We start from the raw sequence: 24,759 nt of genomic DNA on the forward strand, positions 1-24,759 counted from the left end.
TGATGTGATTTATTCTTCTTAAAAAGAAAGACACCTAAAGATAAAGACTTAGCTTTTAGTTTCAAACCAACATGGACAGATGAGTTTTTTAGAATCCTAACATAACTGATTCAATTTTAATGCTCCTCAGTATATAGAAAAAGAAAAAAAAGAAAAATCAAACAACCACTCAAATAAAATGTACAATTACTTTTATTATTACGATCAATCATTTTCACCAAAGAAATTAGCCCAGTTTCAGTTTCTGCTCACATTGCATGGAATCATTTACCTGTTACACAATAACAACCGAAATACGGACAGCTCATATCTACAGGAAGGACAGGACATTCAGCACAGGAACAGAGTGTTATATCAGCTCATCAATACAAAGAGCAGCCTGCAACGTCTCGGCTTAAAACAAAAACAAAAAAAAGAAAAATGTTACTGCGTCTGGAGTTCTCCAAAAATCTCACATCTACTGCCTGCTGGCTCCAAGAAAGCAGAAGAAGGAGGGACGTGTTCCTGATATTCAGATCATTTTCTTCGCCTGCTGCTTGACGAGGATCTTGGCGACACTCTGCTCCTGATGAACAAACACACCAATGAAATCTACAATCCAACTTACAGACGAGCATCCAGCTAACGCAGAGACCGAACACCCTGACACGGTAGAATAAAGATGTCTTTATACAGAATAAAAACAACGGGTGAAACTAAATCAAAACCAGGATAAACAGATTAAAATCATTAGGAGTTACTTTAGAGATGATAAGTTATCTCAGGGTTTAAGTATCAACAGCACCTTAAAGTTGTTTTCTATTTAGACTTGAAGAGGAACATCAGATTGAATAACTACTCAGCTACTCCTAACATTATTTTAAGCCTGGTTTACACTCTCCTTTACAACTCACTGCTCTGACGTTCATCACATATTAATTTCATAAGAAAATTGAGCCAGTGGCAATACTTTTTTACAAAAATGCTTTGGTTATTTTTGAAAAAGAAGCAGAGAACTTAGCCGGTGATTTTAATAACCAAAATGGAAAAAAACCCACAAAAATCAAATGTTTATCAGCGAGTGAATACATCATAATAAAGACTATCAGATTAAGATAACACATTTAATATTGAAACTTCCTCCATTTAGATGGATATTTAAGCTGTTTCTTAGCATCACTAGTGTGATTTAAATTAAGTCAGAAATGTAGGAAATAAAAGTATTTTCTGGGATAAACCAGGACATGTTATTGTGATTCATTCAGGCTGCATGCAAACAGACAGAACTAAACCTTCAGTAAATAACAGGAACTACTCCTTTATTTATAAAGAACTTATAAAACAATAGCAGCTGCAATAAAGTGCTGTACAGAAACTAAATTAATGTTCAAAATAAAAGTAAGGCTAAACAAACAAGAAATATTCCATGTTATTCATGTAATCTTTTAATTTCAACATTGACCATGATGGATTTGCATATTTTAGCAATGTTAGCAATGCTTATTGCTAATATGAGATGCTTAAACCATTTTAAATGTTAACTTTATAATTTTGTCTTAAAATAATAAAGCACTCAATTTACAGCTGCTCTCCAATAGAAAGACCTGTTACTAGTGGGCTACAAGTTGTTAACTTTATTCGTTTATAGCATCAACATTTCACATTAAGATTATCCCTAGGATAAAAAAATTATAATAAAAAGCTGGTTTTGCAAAGTTTGCAGCATTTGTTTTTATGGATGCATAGATCTATGCAGGACGTAATGCTTTGCATTTTAATTTGAAGAAGGGACTAAAAACCTACAAGATCTGAGGCCTTATTGAGTCTGAGCAAAGAGGCATTTTATTTAGATTTAAGCTAGTTACTGCTATGTTTTTTTTTTTTTATGTATCGTCTAAATCACCCTGTTGGAGCTGAAGTCCAATTTTCCTGTCAAACTGTTATTTGGGATTTCTAAGAGGCTAAACTACAAAAATGGGGGGATAGCTATTTAAAAAAAAAGAGTTTAAAGATTAAATGAAAATAAACTTCAACAACATATAGGTTCTTCTGTAGTGTAGGAAACATTTTATGTTTAAGTGATTCTTGAGTCAGAGCTGAACGGCTGAAAAATACATCACTCATTGCAGCCTGAAAAGGAAAGAGCTGCATTTATGGATGCTTGAAAGAAAAATGAGGAGCGGATACACACCTTCTAGTAGGTGAGGAGCGAGCAGGTCGGATGTGTCTGGGAGGAGAATAGCTGAGAGAACGTGAATCCCGCAGAGAATCGGCCGGAACGCGGTGAGGCCGCGCAGGGCTGCGAGTAAAAACACAACACTTTAAGTTACTGCTGGATTCCAACTCAAATAATTGACTTAAAGGTGAAGTAGGAGATCTTGGAAAAACGGCTCAGTCAGGCTATATTTTTGAACATGCACAACCATTCCACTTCCTTCAGACCACCCCTCGAAACCACGCCTTCAAAACACAAACTCACATACTGTCTGCAGCGTCTGAGCAGCTGCTGGCAGGGAGACAGGCAGTGCTGATGATGCAGAGAGCTATGATCACTCCTCTGAAACAGTTTATTAACGCCTAAATTAACTCGCCTCTTTGCGGTTTGCCGCTGTGGCTGGAAGGCGTTTTTCATGTCCTTAGTTCAAACTTCAGGCACCAGGATAATAACAGTGAACATGTTTTGCTGGCAGATTGCTGCATTTTAACGCCTAAATTAACTTAAAATGCAGCAATCTGCCAGCAAAACATGTTCACTGTTATTATCCTGGTGCCTGAAGTTTGAACTACGGACATGAAAAACGCCTTCCAGCCACAGCGGCAAACCGCAAAGAAGCGACCGGGCCAGAGGCTGCTGTTGAATGGGATTCATAGTGACAACGCATCGCGGATGTACGGGGGTCTGAGCGGCTCCGCCAGAAATAGTATTTAAGGGCAGGATGGTAATCTGGATCAAATGCACTGACGATGTTTTCAGGTGGACTTTCTCACTTCAAAATAGATTCAAACTACTGATTACAGCAACTATAGCTGCCATTGTTACAGGCAAAGAAAGGATAGGGTAGCTCCACTCAACGCGCATCAGTCCAACGTTTTCCACCGCGCAACTGGAGCAGCAAATGTCCCACTTTTCAGACCTAAAAAAATGTCCGCGGGGAATTTTAAAATCGTCCGGGATTTTGTTCGACTACAGCGCAGCACGTAGTCCAGACCAGGAGCCAGCGGGGGACGGAGCGACCAAACCGGACCCGGTAACGGTACCCTGGACAACGGCGGCCCCGTGCTTCCCCCTGCCTGCCTTTCTGGTCCCCAGCCCCCCCTCCTCCGGCTCATGGCTCTCTGCTGAGGTCCGGTACATTCAGCGGCCCAGCAGTCGACCACCCTCCCAAAAAAAGTCTCCTCCTTTTCAGAACACATTTAGCAAAGATGTTTCAGCCGTGCATCAGAACTAAACTTGCACAAGCATAAAAAAATGAAACGTTTTTGCTGCTCTTGCTGCTTTAGGTGTGAACGTAGCATAACAGTGGCTAGCTTCCAGCCATGGCATCCTGCATGAGCATTGGGGGGGTCGATTCGTTCATGTGTCAGGGTACGCACCCAGAGGAAAGGGACAAGCAGACGACCATGATAGGCGTCTCAGGAACCAATCGTATACAACAGACCGTCTTTTGTCATTGGTTGGGGTTATTCGTTGATTTCTCGCTGTAGCGGGGACCATTCATTTTATTTTCACTTCCTGACTTTCTATATCACTGCTCGCTAAGCAGCTGTGGGGAAAGATCTTTAAGCCACATGCTAAAAAAAAAAAAGCATCAGAAAAGATCTCCAACTGCACCCCTAAATAAAGAAACAAACATGAAGAGAGACTTATTTTTAAATGCTAAATCATCCTACAGAAAATGATCTAAATATTTTAACCCAGGTCAGTACAATAAAATGACATTTTGCAAGACAGGAAGCAAAGGAAGGAAATGGTTTATAGGTAGTTATAAAATGGCTGGATTGAAATGGGACAGATGACAGACGCTGAACAGACAGTATATATGAAACTGATTTTAATTCTAATATTACCTCTTTTTCTTTGTTTCCTTTTCATCACTGGATGAGGAAGAGGAGGAATTGGAGCTTTGGGCTTTCACCGCCTTCCTGTTGGAAAGAAGGAAACCGTTTCATTAGGAAGCCCAGCAGCTTTCTCTGAAACACACGACCCATTCAGCCATGCTGCTCACCCTTTTCCTCCCTCCCCTTCAGAGTCAGAGCTATCTGAAGATGAGGATGACGATGATGAAGACGAGGAGGATGATGATGATGAAGAGGAGGATGACGAAGAGGAGCTAGAGCTGCTGCTCCTGCTGGCCTTCTCCTTCCCGTTTACAGTGGTTTCTTTCCTGACAGCTTTCTCCGCCTCCTGGTGGGCAGTTGGTGACGACGAGGTTCTGGTCGGACCCTGAGGCGCCCGCCTGCCATCTGATTGGCTGACAGCTGAGGACCTTGGGGGGATTTCATCAGATCGTTGTGAATCTGATGGCGAGCTTCTCCTGCCTGACGCTGCAGCATGGGAGGAGTCCCTGGATGGGGCCTGTGATGAGGAAGGACGGCTCTTTGGCTTTCCTTCGTCCTGAACCGGACTCTGGTCCCTCTCTGCAGCAGCTTTTGCATCTTTCACCGCTCTAGGTGGTGAGGGAGAGGCGGACGATGAGGAGGAGGAGGAGCTAGAGGAAGATGAAGATGAGGAGGATCTTTGGGGTGGGGAGACTGCCTTTGCAGGCTGTTGCTCGTCCCTCTGCCGGCCTCTGTCACGCTCCCTTTGCCTCTCTGTAGAGAGGGAGCGACTGCTCCTCCTTCGCCTCAGTGGAGACGGAGATTGACGCGGCCTGGAGACGAAAAGGAAGTTAACAATTTCAGCTTCATCCTTTCAATGTATTAATTACCACAGATTATACGCAGGAATGATTAACTTCCCATTTGTGGTTTAGCTTTTGAAATGGGCAAGTGGAGTCATATTTATGATTCAAATCAAGTACTATTATACAAATGAAAAGATACTTTGTTACAAAAGCTATTTCATTGCCATAAGTATGCAGAGAACACTATCTTACTTAAGTGCCGTCTCAATGAATCCGAATGACAAGAATTTGACATAAATGCAATTCTAAGAGAAAGTCCCAATTCCAGGACTAGCATTACATTTTTCCTCCAGACCCTAAAATTGCATTATCCTTCCTTAAAATGTCATATTTGTTTTATTTGGTCAGTTCTGGTTTCCTTCAGTTCCTATCGGGGAAATGGCCTTAGTTGTGCTGAACAGCCTATGCTAGCTGACTTGAGCGGACTGTGTGCATAATGCATGTATTGCACGTTTCTGGGCATTTCCTGTGACAAATGCCTTCATTTCCCAAACTGCTCTGACAACATCAGATGAGTTTGCCTCCTAGCTTTACAAAAATATAAGAAAATGAGTCAGCCTTTAAGTTGATTCTTCACACAGCAGTAAGTGAAGTGGAAGGAGCAGCCGAGCCACTGTGGGTGCTTAAAAGTGGCTGCTGCCAGCTTTTGCTTATGGTTAGCTTGGTGCTACATTCAGAAAAATGCATTAAGGACATCTGATTGCAGACTGTGGAGTATGTGGCCTGGCTGTTCAGTTGGAACATAGAAGGTCTATATGGTAAGAGCATAAAAACGGTTACAGAATGGTTTTACAATTTGCTCACAATGACAGAGCCTTTGTACGGCCATCACCAAAACTTATATTGTTTAGTTTTGTTGCTACAATATAGATATTAATATAAAATCCAAGTTTAATAATATGAGAGTTGATTTTCATTCATAACAACATATAAAGTATAGACAACATGTTGATGACATTCCTCTATTACCTGCTGGGGGGACTTGGCCTTCTGAGGATTCTTGAAGTGGATCTGCTGCGCTTCCTTGGACTCCTGGACCTTGATCTTGTGCGCCTTCTTGGACTTTTAGGTCTGGATATGGGCCTGGACCCACTGCGCCTTCTCAGATTTCTCGACCTAGATCCGCTGCGCCTCCTGGGACTTCTGGGACGAGAACCGCTGCGCCTCCTGGGACGAGAACCGCTGCGCCTTCTTGGACTTCTAGGACGAGAACCGCTGCGCCTCCTGGGACGAGAACCGCTGCGTCTCCTCAGATTTCTGGGGCGAGAACCACTTCGCCTCCTGGGACTTCTGGGCCTAGACCGGCTGCGTCTTCTCGGACTTCTGGGTCTAGACCCACTACGCCTTCTAGGACTTCTGGGTCTAGACCGGCTACGCCTCCTGGGACTTCTGGGTCTAGACCCGCTACGCCTCCTTAGACTTGTAGGCCTAGATCCACTGCGTCTCCTCGGGCTCCTGCTGCGCCTCCTGGCACTTCTGGACCTGCTCCTTCTCCCTCCCCTCTCCCATTCTCTCGGGGCTAAAGGAGGGGACGGTCTTCTGGACCGTGGTGGGGGTTCTTGATACTGCCTTGGTGGTGTTCGGGTGGCTGGTGGGACGGTGGAGGTCCTCTGTGGAGGAAACGGTGAACTTTCAGTGGGGCTAGATCTTGTGGTCTTCTTGGTGGCGTCCTCGTCTTTTGCCCTTTCCCTGTCACTGGTTTTGGTCTCAGGAGAGTACCTTCTGCCTCTGCTGTTTTCTGGTCTGCTGGGTGGGGAGGGGGATGGGCTGCGGCTCTCTACCTGAGTGGGACTGTAACGCTCTTTTCCCTTTCCCTGTGGAGAACCATCTTCTGTGGGTTCTTTGAGAGGAGGTCTTTCACGTTCAGGTTTGTCCCATTCTGGTTCCCGGTCTCTGAGGGGACGTCTGGCTCCATCAACTTCCGAAGCTGAGAGAGAGCCTTCCTTCTTCCCGTTGGCCAGAAACCGTTCAACAGCAGCTCCAATGGCGGATGCAGTGCTTTTCCTGGGAACATTTCTTTCCCGCTCCGGTGACGCAACTTTATTGGAGTTGCCTTCATCTTCAGAAGAAGATGATGAAGAAGAGGATGATGAAGACGAAGAGGAAGATGATGATGAGCTGTCACTGTCACTGCTACTGCTGCCGCTGCCACTGCTGCTGCTTTCGCGTCGTTTCTCGGGTTGTTTTATTTTGTCCTCTCGCCTTTTCTCTTTCACTGGGCTTTTCAACTTCTCCTGTGGATCGCTCCGTGATCTTTCCGAAGGCTTTGACCCGTCTCTCCTATCCTCTACCGATGACTGGACCTGAGCTTCCTTTCTCCTTTTTTCTCCACTTTCTTCCCTCTGTTTATTTAAGTACCTGTCTGTTGATCTTTCCTTGTTTGTTTCTTGTCTTCGCTCATGCTCCCTCTCAAGCTGGCTTCCATTGGTAAAGGACTGACAGCGCTTGGGCGAAGGGGAGTCACGAGCCAGACGGCCGCCCCTTATGTCCCCTCGCTCCTGGGGAGGAGAGGGTCGTCTATCCAGATTTTCAGCCTCTTTAATGTCTCTTTCACTTCGTGTGCGCAACGTTGACTGAATGTCTTTTTCAGTTGCACGTTCTTTATCTCTACTCCTTCCTTTCCTTGTCCTCTCCTTTTCAGGAGAAGGGGAAGGAGATGAAGAATCGTGTCTTGCTGTTCTTTGCAGTTTGTTTCTGTCTTTTTCGCGCTCAGGGATTCTGCTTCTTTCCCCCCTTGTGTCTTTTTGAGGTGGAGGAGAAGAAGATGATGAAGAGGGGTCCCGCCTAATCCTCTGAAAGGGGCTCTCCTTTCCTTTGTTCCTAATCTCTATACTCCTTGACCGCCTCCCTTTCTCAGAGTCACTGCTTCTATTTGGTTCACGTTTATCCATCTCTACACTCCTGGATCGCCTCCTCTTGTCCAACTCTGCATTTCTGGACTGCTTTCTTGTATCCATCTCCATGTTCCTAGTCTGGCCCTTGTCCCGTTCCCTTTGTTTGCTTCTAGATCTTCTTTCTCTCCCTCCATCAATGTTTTTCTCTTTTTCTGGAGAAGGAGAGGGGGATGAGGAGTCATGTCTCCGTTTGGTCTTTTCCGTCTCCCTACGTTGCTCCTTTTCCCTTTCAGAATTAGGCCTCCTCTGTGTAAAAAAAGAAGAAGAAAAAAAAAAGAACTTTCAAATGGTTTGAAATCATCCTTCCAAACATTTTTACCCTACATGTTGCAAAACTAGGAAATCAGGTATGTTTTCACTTTGGTAATTCCCAGGAGAGTTTGAGTCATAAGCAGCCAAATAAATCCTCACTAAATGTTACACGAGAAAAGCAGATCCTCTGGGTAGAACAAGACCCTAATGAAGAGGTAAGAGCTTAGATTTTCCTTGTACCCGAGTGATAGTTTTTGGGGGTAAAGTACATAGCAGGGAAGGACGTTAAGGATTTTTACCACTTGCCCTACTTTCACATTTCATTTGCCCAGAAACAATTTTTCCTTGCCCAGTATAATGTTTGATAAATATAGTTCCTAATATTCATTTTTGTATATATATAAATGAAACATGTTTGTTTTTTAAATGTTTTTTATAATTCAGTAAGTTTCCAGGTTCCTGGTGTGTATCTGCATGCGTCAGATAATGAACTCCAGCCTACATTACCGTGTTAACATGCTTTTCAATCCTTCCTGCACATTCTTTTCAAACTAAACTTTAAACTGTTCTGTGCTTGGAAAAATATTAATTGTAATGTTAAAAATCTAAAAAAAAGCAGGTTAAAAACTTACACTACTACTACTCACCAATTTAACATGTTTAGCTCTATAACATTTAAATGCACCACTCAAATGTCTAAGAGAAAAAAATGTAATGACAATGTTTAATGTATGACCACTGTACAGAAGACTGCCATATGATAATAATAATTGTATGCACACCATGTAAATATTTCTATTATTATTATTATTATATTATTATCCTAATCCCTGACTGATCATTTTTAATCTGGCGTGTATTATAGTATAGATTAACTTAATCATCCAGCTGCTGCTCTGCAGAATTCTCTCCCCAAGAGCTGAATCATGCCATCTAGAGCAGGGGTGCCCAAGTCCAGTCCTCAAGAGCTACCATCCTGTGACTTTTAGATGCATCTCTTCTCTAGCACACCTGAATCTAACCTGATTTAGCCCAACAGAGGCATGGTAACGAGCCACTCATTTGATTCAGGTGTGTTAAAAATGGTTGCATCAAAAAGTTGCAGGATAGTAGCTCTTGAGGAATGGACTTGAGCACCCCTGATCTAGAGGAAAATCACGCGGCTTTTTCAAATCACGTGAGAATGTGTACAAAACAACAAAGATGGCGCCGGCAACGCTTGTGGGTTGTTTTCAGTGAATGTCGATGATTTTAAAGTAATTTTGAGTGATCATTTTTTATTTTTTTTTGTGATCATTGCACTTGCGGGCAAATGCAATGAAATTTGTACTCTCCTGAAAAGTAAAACTACTTGCTCCGGGCGATGGTTAACATTGAGCCCTGCATAGGATTTCTATTTGGACGAATATTCCAAACATCATATTTTAATTATTCCAGTTTAAACTTCACTAAAGTATCCACCTTTTCATTTTACTGTTATAGATTTTTAATCAAAGACTTCTGTTTTGATCAGTTCTTGGTACCACATCATCTGCACTATTGGACGCACTGGATTATAAGGCATACTGCCAATGATCGGTGCAGGTCATTTTCTTGCTTCCTCCATTTCCGTACCATAGATTTAATACTGTTGAATTCTCTCTCAGCAGCTCTATTCCTATGTTCTGTTGTGTGACCGATAGCCTTCAATTGAGAAGTTTACTTTGCTCTGATTCTAGTTTAGCGTTATATTCGTTCAAACGCAACTGTTCAGGCAGCGGACACCACCCATCCTCCTATCGGGCAAATTTTCATTAAACCAGATGTAGTATTTGGAAGGAATACTTTAATTGGATGAAAAGAAGCTGAGCGTGACTGGCTGATGGTGTGGTTCACTTACATACATTTATGTAGTCGCAAGCACAGAGACGGAGTCGAACAAGCGGAAAAACAGCTGAGCGTGCAGCTATGAAGCGGAAAGAGCAGGTCGAGCGCACGCAGAGATGGAACGGAGGGCGAGGACAGTGAGTTGAGCGGATTGGTTCCTGCGTGCTCAAACAGGGCACAAGGCACTTATATTGCTTCATAAAATACCTACGATTTCTTTTTGAAAAATTAGCAAAAAGATGCCATTTTTGCCTTTGTGGATGGGAATGATTTTTGCACTTCCCTCTTGACTGGATTTGGTAAGAATTTGATTTATCAGTTAACTCAGCTAGTTGTGAACCAAATCAAGAATGTGAAAAGTCACAGGTGCTACTGCTGTTGTGATTGGCTAAAAGTTCGACATGCGAGACGTACCACAAATATTTCAGTACAATTCGTCGCCCCTCCCTTTAGTAGAATTCAAAATGAACTACATGCATCAATCTGATTTGTGCCAGGTTACATCTCTCCTGCCTCCATCATAGAATAGTGGTCAATACATAAAACTTTTATATATAATGTGGATACCTAATAATGAAGAATTTATGCATTTGATGCTGCGATTGGTAGATGCTGATTTTTGTGATCGGCTGCAGCCTCCTTATTTTCAGAGGCTTGTCCAGGTAATTAAAATAGAGGTTTAGCAAGGATGTTACAACAGGCTGCACACCACATCTGTCTGGCTGGGGTTCATACAGAATACAAGGTACAAGCCACTTCATGCAATCACCCGCACATGAGTTAAACCAGTTCTACCACTGGTTTGAGTCATCTATTCACCATCTTCTGTGAGGACCATCTAGTCCTCGGAGTTAGCCCACTCTACCCCCTCCCTTCGCCATTTAAAAGAGAAGTTAAGCTTTTAAAGAGGCAGAAACCTTGCAGAGCAGATGGACCTTTCCATATTTCCCCATCCACCCTCAAACACTGCGCTGATCTTCTGCCTCGTGTGTTCAGACATTTTAACACCCCATATGAGACACAGCGTGTGGCAGCATGCCTCAAATCCTCCACAATCTAAAATTTTGGTTTACTGAAGCAGACGACAGCTCAGTGGAGATGGTGGAGACAAAGTGATTCAGTTGAAGGATTCAAGGCAGTACAATAGAAACAGGCTATCTGAAAGTGAATGATTACTATTGTACCAGTGAATGCAGGCTCACCCCTTCTTCTACTCGACGTGGGGGGCTGCGCTCCTCAGACCCCCGCCGCCTCCTCTGGGGGCTGCGCTCCTCGGAAACCTGCTGCCTCCTCTGGGGGCTGCGGTCCTCAGACTCTTGTCGCCTCCTGACTGGTGACCTCTCCTTCCTACGTTCAGCATTTTTTGCAGCTTGGTCTTTTAGATGACCTCTTGATGGTGGAGACTGGCTGCTGCTAAGAGTTAAAAAAAATATAAATATATTTTATATAAACATATTCAACAATATTTATCTACTATTTGGGTAGTTTATCGTCTGGTCTGTAGAAAAGTCAGACATTCTTATATTTCAGGATGCTCTTTATCAACAGAGGTGCCTCTTGATTAATTACAATAATTAGAAAACATCAATCGATTTAAGCCTTTTTTTGCTAACTGTAATGATTATTCTCAGAATTTTTTACTGCTCTTATTTAATGTAAATTTTCTTTTTTTGACTATAAAAAGGAATAATGTAATATGTAATTAATCTATAAGACTTTCCCTTTTCAAACTTCCTGAGTAAATGAAATGCTTTTTAATGAAAACTTTTAGATGGAGAAAAAAATTATGCTAAATGTTTGTCAACTAAAACAAACTTTTCATTATCAAGAGCCTTCGATGTAATAAGAAAAGTGATATTGTTTTAAAGTGTCTGGCGCCAAGATGTGGTCCTGAAGATATTTGAGATTACCTCCGATCTGAGCTAGAGGAGACGCTTCTGCCTCGCCCAGTTTTGGCTTTCGCAGAACTAGAACTTCCACTGTTTTTTCTTTTCTTCTTTGAGACTTTCTGCTTCTCATCCGAGGAACTAAAATTCAAAGGATGGAACATTAAACACGAATTCAAAGATAAACCCGATGAACATAATTGATATAATAGATGTTTATTAGCTCAAAAACACAAACCTGTCATCTTCGTCTTCAGATACCTCCCTGGAACAAAGAGAGTCAGATTAAGTATCGCCAGATAATTACGTACAGCAGGAGAAATATAAAATCTATACAGGAAATGTGTTAAAGGGTTACCGTTTCTTTTTCTTCTTTTTGGATTTCTTCTTCTCTTTGCGAGGAGATGGGGACGAACTGTCTGAACTGCTTTAAAATCAATCCAAAAGATGTCAGATGGCCCCTTCATAAGTATCCATTCCCTTTTATTAAATCAGTGTTATTAACTCACCTGTCTCTGTTCTTGTTTTTCTTTTTCTTCTTCCGACTGCGCTTCTTTGGAGGAGAATCGGAGTCATCAGAAACTTCCACCAAGCTGCCGAACACAGAGACATTATAACCCAGTGGTAAAAATGGGGGACCCGTTTAGCAGTTAAGATCCATAGGTCTTGCTCACGTATATTTCTGCTGCTGCTGCCGTTCCCTCTCCAGACGTTCCTGCTCTCTCTTTTCCTTCTCCTTCTCCTTGCGGTCGGCGTGGAAAGACGAGCCATCCACGTAATCGCTGGAAATACCAAAGGCAGCACGAAGACGGTCGTTCTTCTGCTGGTTGGCTGCAGCTAGGGCGTGCGTCTCTGTCACACTGAAATGGGACAAAACAGATTGATGAGCAAATAAGGTTTGGCATCCCTCTGCCGGAGAAAAAAAAAAAATTGCAATATAATTTAATCTTGTTTCCCTCCTGCTGTATAATATATCTACACATCACTGTTTAAACACTGGAACTTTTATTAAAAACAAACGAGACCAAGACAAAATATTTTGAATTTTCTAAATTAATACTTCCAACATAATAAAAAGTCTGTTAGGGAGTAAACAATAAATTAAACTCTAAAATAATCTGGATTTATCAATGTACACACTTTAATCTTATATGTTAGTAAACCATTCAGTCCTTTTTGGTAGGCTGCAATCAGTAAAGCACATCTTAAAGTCAATCAATCAATCTTGACTTGGCAAGATCCGTGGTTGTGCCATAAGATGAAGCCTGTGTTCATCTTTTATCTTTAAGAAAAATAAAACAGTAAGTTTCTGACTGGCATTTAGGGGGAATAATGAAAGAAATCCCTCAACCATGACTTACGCCCTAAGTTAAAGAGCTACCTTACTGCAGGGCGCCACAATGTTTACAAAACCAGAAGTTCACACCTGAAGTTGGTTAATTCTCTTACAATTCTCTTTACAATCTTACTCCCACCTTTTTTGTTCAAAACACCAACTTCTTCTGGGCCTATTAACAAGAAATGGAATCAAAGGAGTGTGGTGCAACCTGGGACGATGTAGAGACCGAGGCTCTCATTGAAATTTGGGCGGAGGACGCTATCCAGTTCCTGAATGTTATCGGTTTCAGAGGGGTAGTGGAAATGGGGCATTTATTTTATCGAACATGAATAAACACTTCCCTTGCATGTGTTAGGAAAACTTCAAATGAGCAAAATGGTTTCTGAATTTGGAAGTTTTCTTTGTTTATTCCTTTAATGTCACTTTAGGTTTATTGACAATCCTGTAATTTGAACAACTTGGGAGTAAATTTGAGACAAATCAATACTTCAACTGTGAGTATAGCCATATTTATAGGTCTGTGTGAACACTTAAGCGGAGACATTGTTTCAGTTTTCATCCCTCTGAGACAGGAGTTGGCAACCTGTGGCTCTTTAGCGCCCCAATTGCGGCTCCCTGGAGGTTTTTAATTTATGAAAAATTTATTTTTTGGTTTATTTATTTTAATATGGTGTGCAGGAGGTCAAACAGACATTCGTTGTGTTTTCCAATGCTGTAAACATTTGTATTATAAATACATTTAAACAATATATGTAAACATTTATTTCAACAAAAATGTGTGTCATTGCCATAGAGATCAGTGGTGAAAGCCTGCAACATGACCCAGCATGGCACGGTACCAGGCAAAGAAAACGGCGGGCGTGTCTTTGGCCATGGATCTCAAAGGAAAAAAAAAAAGGAAGGTAACCGATGAGAACAGAGGATTCCTAGAAGAATGGACCAAATTATTTGCTTTCATTATCAATGCGGATGGATTGTCTGCATTTTTGCTTTGGCACAAGATTTTGTAAAAATAATAAAAATTGTAATGTGTAAAGGCATTTCCAGGGAAGTTAAAAATATGCTGCTGATCACAATTGTGCGTGAGAGAGAGAAAGAATACAATTGCAGAACTTCTGTTTCAAGCATGAAAAAACCGTCCACAGATCAAACAGGTAGCGCTCTGATGCAGGTATGTGAAATGTTTTGGTCCAAAATGGCTCTTTAAACAGTTTGGGTTTGTAGACCCCTGCTCTAAGAGATTTAAATACGTTCTTAATAGAGTCATCAGAATTCTGGATCACATTAAAGGAGGAAAACCTACTGAAACTGTTTATCTTTCTTGCATATTTCTATACATAATGAAAACATTATATATGAAAACACATCCCTGCAGAAACTGACCCAGTTCATTCACAGAAACTGACTGCAAGTGAACAAAACAGTCCTGTTGCACGCAACCTCTGGTAGCTGATGCTGTTTAAAAAGTTTAAAAAGTACTTTGTACGACATGGCTTTAACATGAATCCAAGCCAACATTATTATTTTTAGTATTATTATTTTCCTTTTTTACAGAGAGACTACATAAATAAAGGTTGTGTACATAAATAGTGTCATACTTACGTTGGTTTCTGAGCAGCGGCAGGAGGCGGTTCCTCCTTCTCCTTCAGCATCATGCGGAAACTGTTCACCTTCTCCTCAATCTCCTCAGCAGAATATCTGAACAGCAGAAGATACACAAATCTGAATTTACTCCCCATTGAACATGAAATCAATGAAAGGTGTTAAAACAGGATATGTTCATTGTGGGTTAAAGCTTTTCTGTTTTATCTTTTACCCTTGCTCCTCCATCATGTCCTGCAGTTCGGCACATTTGACCTCCAGCTGTCTCTTGCGCTGGTGCTCCAGGATGTCGGCGTTGGGCTGCCGATTGAGCTGACTCTCCAGTCGCTCACGGTCCTTCTCATCCCGCTCGCCTCCACGCTCATCTCGTGGCCTCTTGACCCGCAGGCTCGACAGGTTGCGCTGCACGTAGCCATTGGTGCCGCTGCCCCGGGGAGTTGTCAGGCCAATACCATTGTACATGGCTCTGGATTTAAATGGAGAAAGAAAAATGTAACAAAAAAGAAAAAATGTTAACCAGTTATGTATTGTTTTTACATCAAATCTGCTATTATCAGATGTGGTTCCATGATTTCAATTAAGAACATACATAAACAACAAGAAGACATTTGGTTTTATTTAAGTTCTATCATAGTTCATCAAAACTAACTGGTCTCAACCCATTAGAAATGTATTCTATGTCAATCTCTTATTTATTCTATTCCAGTCAAGTAAGAACGTCAATGCCAATCTATTTTAGTCTATGAACAGGAATGTCACTGTAATTAAGTAAAAAGCAGACATTTTTTTCCCATCCAATTCTGAGGCGCAAGACCCTCAAACGTTTCTTTTTTGCTATTGCAGGTTTCAGTTTGCGGAGTTTCTTATAAGAAATTTAAAACAACATTTGTTCCTTCTTTGTTTTTAAAAATTACAGTTAACAACAAAGTTACAGCTTACCACTAAAACAAGAAGTAAAATTTGACGACTTTAAAACAAGGAAAAAAGAAATCAACCTGATGGCATGTTGCTAATGATTTCAGGTATCTGTATAATGAAAATTAATTGGTCTAATACACAAGATCAATACTTAACATGGTCAAGGCCTGATTTCCATAAAAAAAAAAAAAAATCTTTCTAGTAAGAAATGCATCCCTTCTAATCTCTACTTTAAAAAATAAACTGTTTTTCATTTGAATGTTGAAAAGTCTTTGTCACAGTTTTAAAAGCTGTGATCCATGTGATCTTTTTTTTAGACCGAATAAAAAGGGCAATGAAAATATTAATCAAAGGTCATCTGTTGAATGTTTAACTGAAACGCCTACAAAATTTTATTTCAGTAAATAAAGTTTATAATAAAGTTTTGGTCACATTAATTCACCATCAGCATACAGTTAACACCAAAATTACCATTTCCCTTTTTCTCCATGGAATTAATCTTTAAATTTAAAATAAAATGTTTAGTAAATTAAAAGATTATGAGACTTGTTGCCAAAGGTTAACACTAATGGAGACTTAAAAAAACTTATGGTCATTGCAATTAGGAGATGCTAGTTTTATTATTTAGTTTTTTGATTAATCCAAATATCTTTAAAAAATACGACAAATATACCTTTGTAATAATACCTCCAGGACTAACAATGCATGGTTTTAGATTATCTTATAACCCATTGTGTAACTTTCAGATTTAATAGCTTTTATTTCCCATTTGAAAATGTTGCTGCTCAAGTTTTTGCCAAACCCAGAAAGTTTTATTCCTTTACAACCAGTCTTCACGCCATTTGTTTGTATTTGGACTCAACATACTTTGATTTATTCAAATAAATTTCTACTTATTCAAAATACACACAATACAAAAGTCACATAAATTCTCACAAAGGCTATTTTTTAAACGGCAAACATCAAGAAGAAATCAAGCATTTTGACAAATAATGTCCTCAACACAAAACTATGCGATACACCGTACACAGTATCCATAGAAAACTTTCCCCACCCTTCCATCATAAACTTTAGTTCAAAGACTTTTGCTGATTAAGGTTCAGAACTAATAAAAGAGTGAAACGACATCTCCACCAACCCAGGTGCCAATAACTCCGGGAGACATTTTGTTTGACGGTTTCCTTTGTGTGGTGTGGTCCTTAACATTTCAAGCATCTAATGACATTTCACTCCATCTTATTGTTCCCAACGGACAATCTAACCACTAATTCAAATTTATGTCAGAAAAACAGAGCTATTTGTAGCGCTTTAACACGTGCGACAAATCAGGCCTGTCTGAGTTGGTTTTAGTGAATAACGTTGATAAAAGTTATCTCACTCAAAACGAAATTGACCTTAAACTCATATTTATCATCCTTGTCGAACAATTATCTAAACAGCCAACAGATGTTTACGTTTAAGCTGGATTTTGGTAAATTAAGAAACAGGCCCTAGAAACTATTATTACCACCTAAGCTAGCTAACGTAATCATTACGTACCAGCGCTCTTTCTCCAGGAGAACGAATAAAACGGGTTGGTTTACTGTCAGGTATTTGATTATTTCTCGTACAACCGAACCCCAAAAAAAGACTCAACAACAACCGTTTCTTCAAAAGTGTTGAAAAATTAAAGAAACCGCTGCTAGCTTCAGCTAACAGCTCCGCTTTGCAGCTACACGATGAAAACTGCCTACGTCAGACGTAAGATTAGGCGTTCAAACTGCGGCGTTCAGGTGCGGAGGGAATTTTTTAAATAAATTTTTTTATTTTTATTTTGTAGTTTAAAAAGAAAAAAAAATGATTCAGCAAACAAATTTTGACAAATTCAGACTTGATAGAACATACTGAAAATAAGCCCAGTTAGAAGAATGGATGTGTTCATCATTTCTTTTACATCTTTCTGCAGCTTCACGTTTCCAGAAGGAACATAAAGTTAATAGATTAGATTCAAGAGCTTGCTAGTTAATTGTATTCCCATTGTATATCTTCACACAGACGGAAAATTCATATGAATGTATTCTTATTATTACGAAAGAATAGGGCCACTGGGAAAAAAAAAAGTTAATTGATTTTTTAATTTAATTTCAGTTTAATATGGGGGGGGGGGAATTCAGGATTCTGACTTTTTTTTCTCAGAATTCTGACTTTCATCTCAGAATTCTGACTTGTTTTCCCATATTAAACTGAAATTAAATTTAAAAATCAGTTCACTTTTTTAATTTTTAAGTTGCCCTGATCCTCTTCCGTATATAATACATGTCATAAAAAATAATTTATCATGATTTTGAGGCAAAAATATAGAACAATGTCGAAAAAGGCGTTTTATACGTACATGGACTATGGTTGTAGACGAAGAAAAAAGGTAACGTAAAAAAAAAACATGCTTTCTGATCACAGATTTTAAATTCTTCTTCTTTTTTCATGGTGGTTGGCAAACAACTCGTTGAAGTGCATTACTGCCATCTACTGGAATGGCATGTGGATCGGGATGCTATGTATAAATTCTCCCACAAAACAAAAAAAACAAAAAATAATAAAATTATAATAATTAAGTTAACAAATCTTATATTCTTTCAATTTCGTTTTCTTAAGGTAATTCATTAAATAAAAAATAAAAAAACATTTAGAAGTAGAAAGTTTATCCAAAATATCTTGTATCTATCTATTTTCTTGTATTCGACTAACTAATTCCCTCCTCTCAACAGAATATTTAGAACAGTCTAACAAAACATGTTTTACTGTCTCTTCTTGAAAACAAAATACACAATTTCCTGTTGGATGTTTTCCCATTTTAAATAATGTACTATTTCACCTTGTATGATCAAAACGTGCTGAGATTGAACTGATCCTTTTCGAACATATAAAACACCATTTCCCATGATGCAAAGGGGAAGAGGGTGTGACGCAGTCAAATAAAGCTTTTCTGCGTCAGTTCGACCGTTAGAGACGCTGTTGCAGCAGGTGGAGGGTGTTGTAATCCCCGGGCTTGCTGGTCGTTTCCTTCGAAAAGAACCTAAAAAAAGTTCACTTCCCAAACGCGAACGCCTCACTTTAGTGACAATGGCTGAAAGCGACAACAAAAGCGCAAATGTCTTAGTAAGTATGCTTCCTTTCTTTATCTTTAATCGGCTCTTGTATCTGACAGCGTTAGCAGTTAGCCGCTACTAGCGTATCATGTTCTCGCGCTTAGGAAGCTGATCTTAGGTTTTTTCAACTGGCTTAAATTGTGACAGTGTTTTATTTTCAGTGACTCTTTGAGGATAAGCCTAGATCATTATCGATCAATCAGCCGCAGTACTGTGGTGGTTTTTAACAGCAGCTTGATGGGTTTATCTTCAGCAGCAGACATCCTCTCGCTGACCAAACTGACTCACAGTTTACTGATACCATTCATATCGAGTTGGTTCAGTTTTACAGGTTTACTTTTCTATAGTTCGATTTCGAAATGTGAAGGCTTTTTGTTTTAGTTTGGTTTATTGTTGTGTTTTTTTAATCGTTGCTTAGTTATCCCTTAAGGGCGTCACACCCAAGAACACAACTTTAGACTAATAATCAGCTCTCCAGCCCATTTTTATCACAAATACACACACACACGCATGGCCGGTTCTAGACAGGGCCAACGGGGGCCAGTGCCCCTGTAGATCATGTCCTGGCCCCTGTACTGAAGACATAATACTCCAAGAAATTCTAATGATGATCTGCGCTGGAACATTCATAGTTACTGATAGCTGATTTGGATCTATTACTTTTTTTTCCCTTATAAAATCTGTTTTACTAATTATTTTAAAAATAATAAGATGATGGCTTCAGTGGGATTGAGATAAGATCCCAGTTTGCATCTGCTAAATGTTTTTTTTTTTAAACAAGTAGCTCTAATTTTTACAGCTGAATTCATAATTTTTTTTTTCTTCCATTTTAATTAAGAGTTTATAGAAAACGGTAATTTTACATACATTAAGTAAAAAAATATGTAGAATTCCCAAATTCTGAATGTATATTGACCTAATAAGACACATAATTTTAATTAAACCTAATTGAATAGAAATTTCACTTCATGCATCTCTCAATATATTTGAATCCCTAGCCCTGATTTTATTGTTATTTTTTATGCTTTTCTCTGCCCCCATGAAACACGATGGCCCCCTGGTAGATTTGGTCTAGAACCGCCACTGCACGTTCTGTAACAAGAGTTCACCCGATCAGTTTTTCTAAGGTTTTCTTTTTTAGATGGAAATGATTAAACCCCTCAAATGCAAACACCGTTTTTCCAACACAATCCCTGGCTTTCCAGTACACAGTTTTTTGGAGTATTTTTTGCCAAGAAACTTGTGCCGTCTTGCTCCAGTTCTCATTTGGGCAAAAATTGGCGCATCTGTTTAACTGTTGGGTCAAAATGAAACTTGGTTGCATCTGATTGCTAATCTTCAGGAAGCTGAACTGTGTTCCATCAACAAACCTATAATAAGACACTTCTTCCAGTGAGTCGGTGCAAGGAGAGCAAATGCAGAAATGAAAGGACTGGTCCCTATGGGTTAGAGGTCAGGTAGGGGGGGGGGGGACACATTTTCAGATTTGTAAATTAACTGCCAGAAATGTCAATTTTTTAGTGCTCTTTAGTGAACCAATAGCCTCAGATGGAACTGACGCCTCAGAAATAGGAACTTCTTTGCAATCTAAACTGCTAAGATCGTGTAACCCTGAATAGGGCTGTTTGTCTTGCTTTTATGATGAAAATGGCTGAATTTTTTCAAATGTTGTCTTTTAACAACTGAAAGCAGCTGATAAAGAATCATTTACAAATTGATTAGTAGCTTGTTAGAAACTCTGGATTTAGATGTGGCCTCAGAATGCGTTTGACAACTAATTTTAAATGATATTATTCACCAAGTCTCTTTACAAATTTGGAAAAAAAACCATGTCTGGTCATTTTATGCAGTGATGCATTTCAAATATTTAGTTTTTATCTGATTGTTTTGGCTTACAGCTATAAGGACCAAAGGTCTGTTTTTAATATTGCATCACCACTAAAAAAAAAAAAACATTACATTTGGGGATGATTGTTGCCGTGACTCTTGGCTTGTAGAAAACCACTGATGCCTTCCACGAGGCAAAAGGTCATTGCTGAGGAAATGGTTATGAAAGCCTTGCTAAGCTGAGTGGAAGGGAAAAGTTGGGTAGAAAGTGCAACAGGAATAAATCGACATGGAGCCAAACATTTTCAGTAGTTTAACAGACATTTCCAAAGCTTCAGGTTAGAGCTATGTAGAAAGCCCACATAGATGTTTGGTGGAAATTAGCTTCAGCTGTAACTATGTACCTGCAAACACCTCCTGCTTTAATCAGCATTGTATTACTATGCTTGATTGCTTTGTAAACTATGACCTAAACCCACAACGGTTATTTTTGTAATCTATCCGATTCATTTTTTTTTCTCCTAGTGGATATTGCATCTTCTATCTGCATCGCTTGTTTTTAAGTTAGGTCATGTTATTTAAAAGTGTGTATTTATAATATGTGGGTTAAATGAAAGTAAAAATGTTTTAATGTTTGTATTTAGGCTCAGGAAACGGCCCAGCTGGAAGAGCAACTGCAGGGTTGGAGGGAAGTGATCCTAGCCGGAGATCGGGTCCTGCGCTGGGAGCAGCCCTGGTTCCCTGGAGCCCTGATTGGTGCCTCCACTTTGATCTTCCTGTGAGTCCAGCGGATAGACGGTTTCACATGTTTAACATTTAATAGAACATGTCTAACATTTAGATACTGGATTTTTAAGAAGTCTTTAATATCTACATGTTTAGTTGGAATTTAAGGCATGATGTTCATTTAGCTGTAGAGGAGGTTGTTACTTTGTAAAGTTGAGATATTTTTTCTGTTTCCATCACCTTCTTTTAACCTCAATAGCTATTTTTTTTTAAGGCCAATGCTGATTATTTTGACATCAATGTAAGTAGCGCTGTAACGATATTTTGACTGATTGGACGTCCATTTGCACTGGAAAAAAATCTAAATCTAGATAAGTCGTTATTTTTCTTAAAATAAGTGCAATTGTTCTTGGATTAAGGAGGTAAAAGAGACATTTTGCCAATGGAACAAGACAATCTACACTTAAAATAAAAAAAGACAATTGCATTGTCTTATTTCAAGTGCATGTTATCTAATTATCTTATTTTAAGAGTAAAAATACTCATTCCATTGGCAAACTATCTAATTTACCTACTCAAATTAAGGGTAAATGCACTTAATTTAAGGAATTTTCACTTATTTCTAGATTGTTTTTCCAGTGAAAATCCTTTCAGGCAAATGTTCTGTCTGGCCATTTTCACTACAGAGCCATCTTTTATTTTATTATTTATGTATTCCAGATATTCATATATGAAGCCTTAGCAATAAGTAAACAATCTGCAGAAGGATTTTTTTTTATTTTTTTTTAAATCGTGAGAATAATCTATAGAATAATCTATCAGTAAAATAATTGTTTGTTACAGCCCCAAGTCAAATGCAGAAGTGTTAATTAAAAAAAAGGAAACCTTAAAAAAAATCAAAGAAAGCACCAAGAAAAAATTGGGCTGCAAACGCGTGTGCCATAAGCGATCTTTAGATACAGCTGCTGAATGTGCTAATGAATCAGTTAATAAATGTACGTATCGGGTAAAGCGTAAAAAAAGAAAAGAGAACCTACATTTCTGCTGGCCGATGTACCGGTCTATCTCTTCCTCTATAACTGCAGAGCTAAGCGGTAAACTTCAGAGTGTTCCCTGAGCAGCTGTAGCTCTGTCATAAAAACATGTCTGGCACAGTTGGCTCCATAGAGAAAATCTTTATTTCTCCTGTTTTTGGGGTTTTCAGAACTCCGGTTGATTGTTTTTTCTTTATTGGCTTTAGGTTAGTCCGTGTGCTCTGCAGACATTCCTGCTGACTAGTTCTCTTTTTCAGTCATTACTTGTGGTTTCTTAGTCGCTATGAGGATGTTGAAAGAAATTAAAACATTTTCAAGTTATGACAATTTTTCCCTGTCATAAGCAACACTTTACCAATAATCAATCTAAGAACAATTAAAACAACTGAACATTTAGTGTTTAGTTAAACTGTCAGGTTTCAAATGCAAGTGGTTATAACTAGTTTTGGTTACATGACAATTTAACAAGACTAAGACACATTCTGGCCCTTTAGGTTGCATTTTTTTCACCATGCAGAAAGGAAGAGAGGCTTGTAGCACAGAGATCCATGCGAGCGAGTAGAAGTAAGCGCTTTACAGTAAGTCGGTAACAGTAAAGTGCTGCTTCAGCAAACTTTGGACAAGCAAGCAATGAGTCAGGCATCTATATTCTCATCAGTATTATAAAGGAAATATAACATAATAAAATCATAATGTAGGTTAAAAAACTAACAATTTTAAATGTTAGCAGTTTCATTTAGCCCCATGAATTATACATTCAATTGAAAGCGGTTAAAAGCATTTTTGTATTGGAATGCTAATCCGGAAAGGGTTAAAGAATAAGGGGGGAAAGTCTATCTGATAACAGGCAGCGGTATGTCTGCCTATTGTTGGCTCGCTTTCAGTTTTCTTTTGAGTTGCATTGATGTTAAACTGATGCACCGGTTCCATTTATGCCTTTTCAGGGTGTGCCGATATTCCTGTTAATCACTACCTGTTTGCTCCTCAGGCTGATTTACTACCTGGACCCCTCCGTGCTGACTGGAGTCTCCTGCACCGTCATGCTAGTCTGCCTGGCTGATTACTTTGTGCCCACCCTCGCTTTAAAAGTGTTTGGCTCCAATAAGTGGTAAGAGCTTGAAGGATCAGCAGGGATTTCTTTGAGTAAAGGTTAGGTGTTCTCTATAGTTTGTAAAAGAATTTCTAAGATTCCCTTTTTAGGGTTGAAGTGGCCCACTGTTCGAGGAAGACTAAAATGTTTACTGTTAAAATTTTCACCCGCTAAGTTGGACTGATGACCAGATAAACTACGACAGAAGGGAAGAGTTGCAGTAGGAATGTCTGCCGTATTTAATAGGGGTGCACTGATCCAGTTTTTTCCAGTCCAATACCTGGGCTGAGCATATCAGCCGATACAATCCGATCCGACTCTGAATGAATAAACCGTACATCTTGCCATGTGAGTGTAGGCTTTAGCCTTAACATAAACACTGTTAAAAAACTGTAACAAATTACACAGATGTATGTGTACTTTATATTATTTAGTAACAAATAAGCGACAAAATGAAATAACAGTTCCATGTAAAGTGCACTGGATTGGATCTCCATCAAATATCAAACCAATATCTGATCCAGCTAATTAGCTAATATCAGCTGATATCCGATCCAGGTATTTGATCAGTTTATCTCTATTTAATATTTTCACATTAAATCAGCCCTGTACAGCATCTCTGCTTGTCGGTACTGTTGGTACTGAGCTGCCGTTTAGCTGTGTGTGCATTAAAGGATGAAAACCAAGTCACCCAAGAGAGGATAGAGTTTCAATCTCCTGGACATTCATCCTTCAGCTGTCGTCTCTAGCCTGTTGATATTTAGCCCTCCATCAGCAGAGCGTGACCTGCAGCAGCAGACATGTGGTCCCTTATCAGGAACCTAATGCAGTATAAAATTGTTCCTTAGAATGAGTTCAGCTGTAATCTATCCTCTAAATGCTCAAAGTAATACGTTTCTGAATAGAATGTTCCCTAATTATGGTGTTTGTTTCAGTGGTGGGGCAATAAAATGCAGACGTCCATTGAAATGACTGACGTTTTGCTTTACGTCTTAGATTCTCAGTGAGGTTCTGGTCAGACCTGCTGGTTGGCCTGCTGAGCACAGTGACACCATTTTAATAAAAGCAGCTTTTGATACTGTAGACTGGGACCAAGTTATACTGGGAAAATTTAATCAGTTTTTACATGGATCTTTTTTAGTGGAGGGAAACATGAACTGCTCTTGGTTAGGGCTAAAACAATTAATGGGATTAATCGATTGTTTAAAAAAAACATCAACTAATTTAAAAATCAATAATCGTTAACTGGGGTATAGAGACTCTAAAACATGCCTGTAGCTGACCGTGACCCACTTGGAGCAGGAATTAGGCTTGTCC

General features: G+C 39.5%; 2 protein-coding genes across 7 annotated transcripts in view; one reads left to right on the forward strand and one right to left on the reverse strand.

Annotated features, from left to right (window-relative positions):
* Nucleotides 1–181: 181 nt before the first annotated feature.
* On the reverse strand, nt 182–17,371 carry LOC107091769 (serine/arginine repetitive matrix protein 2-like). 6 transcript variants are annotated; one of them, XM_015385919.1, is made up of 15 exons: nt 17,180–17,371; nt 14,937–15,188; nt 14,723–14,818; nt 12,456–12,641; nt 12,291–12,374; nt 12,140–12,208; nt 12,020–12,046; nt 11,806–11,922; nt 11,080–11,308; nt 6,048–8,023; nt 5,853–6,014; nt 4,206–4,850; nt 4,048–4,122; nt 2,171–2,278; nt 182–565 (listed from the first exon to the last, which is right to left on the reverse strand). In XM_015385919.1, the coding sequence occupies exons 2-15, from the start codon at nt 15,182–15,184 to the stop codon at nt 517–519; spliced, it is 4,071 nt and encodes a 1,356-aa protein (XP_015241405.1). In that variant the 5' UTR covers nt 15,185–15,188; nt 17,180–17,371; the 3' UTR covers nt 182–516. The 6 variants fall into 6 exon arrangements, with proteins under 6 accessions (XP_015241405.1, XP_015241401.1, XP_015241402.1 ...); XM_015385915.1 differs by having other exon boundaries at nt 5,853–8,023; nt 12,140–12,205; XM_015385916.1 differs by having other exon boundaries at nt 5,853–8,023; nt 11,080–11,305.
* A 1,246-nt stretch (nt 17,372–18,617) lies between these two features.
* arl6ip1 (ADP ribosylation factor like GTPase 6 interacting protein 1) overlaps nt 18,618–24,759 on the forward strand; it is a 14,152-nt gene continuing 8,010 nt past the window's right edge. The window contains exons 1-3 of the mRNA XM_015385891.1: nt 18,618–18,775; nt 21,237–21,370; nt 23,341–23,460. Coding sequence (XP_015241377.1) covers nt 18,740–18,775; nt 21,237–21,370; nt 23,341–23,460 — 290 coding nt within the window. The 5' untranslated portion in view covers nt 18,618–18,739. The remainder of the gene's footprint in view (nt 18,776–21,236; nt 21,371–23,340; nt 23,461–24,759) is intronic.

Source organism: Cyprinodon variegatus, unplaced genomic scaffold (assembly GCF_000732505.1).
Source record: "Cyprinodon variegatus isolate N-32 unplaced genomic scaffold, C_variegatus-1.0 Scaffold351, whole genome shotgun sequence".
Classification (NCBI taxonomy): Eukaryota; Metazoa; Chordata; class Actinopteri; order Cyprinodontiformes; family Cyprinodontidae; genus Cyprinodon; species Cyprinodon variegatus.